The sequence below is a fragment of the Myotis brandtii genome, unplaced genomic scaffold (genome assembly GCF_000412655.1).
Source record: "Myotis brandtii unplaced genomic scaffold, ASM41265v1 scaffold898, whole genome shotgun sequence".
NCBI lineage: Eukaryota > Metazoa > Chordata > Mammalia > Chiroptera > Vespertilionidae > Myotis > Myotis brandtii.
In genome coordinates, this window is record NW_005371683.1 from 2,657,416 (window position 1) to 2,659,150 (window position 1,735).

At 55.1% G+C, this 1,735-nt stretch overlaps 1 protein-coding gene across 1 annotated transcript in view; it reads left to right on the forward strand.

Annotated features, from left to right (window-relative positions):
• The window catches only part of PIK3C2B (phosphatidylinositol-4-phosphate 3-kinase, catalytic subunit type 2 beta), a 45,649-nt gene extending 43,920 nt beyond the window's left edge, over positions 1 to 1,729 (forward strand). The window contains 2 exon segments of the mRNA XM_005885294.2: positions 611 to 739; positions 1,287 to 1,729. Of these exon segments, the coding sequence (XP_005885356.1) occupies positions 611 to 739; positions 1,287 to 1,475 (318 nt within the window). The 3' untranslated portion in view covers positions 1,476 to 1,729.
• The last annotated feature ends 6 nt before the right edge of the window (positions 1,730 to 1,735 follow it).

The following is a 1,735-nucleotide window of genomic DNA, read 5'->3' on the forward strand; positions in this document are numbered from 1 at the left end:
ACCCTTTCACAGGGGTCGCCTAAGACCATCCTGCATATCAGATATTTACATTACGATTCATAACAGTAGCAACATTACAGTTATGAAGTAGCAACGAAAATAAAATAATTTTAATAATTTTATGGTTGGGTCACAACATGAGGAACTGTATTTAAAGGGCCAGAAGGTTGAGAACCACTTCATCTGGACTGAACAGTGGGTGCATAGCTCTGACCTTTGCCAGGGCTTCAAGGGTCACCAGCATCCCCGGCTCCTGGTCCACACCCCTCTGCTAGAGAAGACAATAGGCAGCTTCCCACAGTGAGAGTGAAACATAGGTTGGCTTCTGCAACCCAAGCACGTGCCCTGACCGGGAATCAAATCAGCAGCCCTTCCGTGTGCATGGGAGGACCAGTTGAGTCACACCAGTCAGGGCCTAGGGTAGATATTTTTATCAGAATGGAGCGAGCTGGGAAGCAGCCAAATAAATTACTATGCATTGCAAGAAGCCAGGTGTGGCAGCTGAGCGTCTGGATCAGGGCGTGCTCACAGTGCTGGTGATAAAGAGGCAGATGCAAGAATCTTCCTCTCTTTTTTTGTTTGTTTTTTTTGGTTTTCATTCTCTTTGTAGCAAGTGCTCCAGGACGGGAATGACCCTGACCCCTATGTGAAGATTTACCTCCTTCCTGACCCTCAGAAAACCACTAAGAAGAAAACCAAAGTGGCCCGGAAAACGTGCAACCCCACCTACAATGAAATGGTGTGTGGGGAAGGCGAGCGGGTGGGGCAGGGGCTTGTAAATGAAGTTGGGTTGGAAGGTGGCCACACCTGTCCCTTTAGGTATTGTCTGTGGCTGCGCCCCTGTTGCAGCTGGCAGGGTTGAGTAGTTGGGACATAGACCAGACGAGATGACCTGGAAAGCCAGGTTTCCTATCTTGCCCTCTACACGGAAAGTTCTCCAACCTTAAGGGTTGGGCTCCCAAAGCTGGGGTGTGACCTGGACCCTGTCCTGCGCAGGGGGTCAGGGTGGGGGGGAGTGGGGGGGTGCGGTGTGGGAGGAGCCTACTGATCCTTTGCTGATACTGAGCAGTAGCCCTGATGAAAACTCTGCTTGAACTCTGAGCGAAGAACAAAGTTCTCGAAAGCTTCCCTTGGGTTCGGTGTGGTGTGCCCTCTATTTTGTGGACTCTGGCTGGGGAGATGCAGTGGTGTCCGCCTCCATGGACCGAGTGACCGCAGACTCCAGCATCTCCCTCTGCCCCGTTCCCCCCTCACCGCGTCCCTCGTCCCCATCTCTGTGTGTGCAGCTGGTGTATGACGGGATCCCCAAGGGAGACCTGCAGCAGCGGGAGCTCCAGCTGAGTGTGCTGAGCGAGCAAGGATTCTGGGAGAACGTTCTCCTCGGCGAGGTGCACATCCGCCTGCGGGAGCTGGACCTGGCCCAGGAGAAAACCGGCTGGTTCGCACTGGGATCTCGGAGTCACGAGGCCTCATGAGCCCAGCAGGGCCCCGGGCTGGTGGTGGAGCCGCGGGAGAGGACTCCTCCGGTGTGACCGGTCCTTTCCTTGTGCAGAGGCAGGGCCCTTGGCGGGCCTCGCTGCCGTCCAGGGGAAGGGGCCTCTGTGGCGGGAGGTGGGGCGCTGCTGTCCACTCCGCTGCAGAATGAGTCTGAGTTGGTTGTGATGAGCAGTCCCGTGGAGGCTGTGAGGTTGCAGCAAAGTTTTAAGTTTACCTTGTGTCAAGGGAGCAAGGCCTG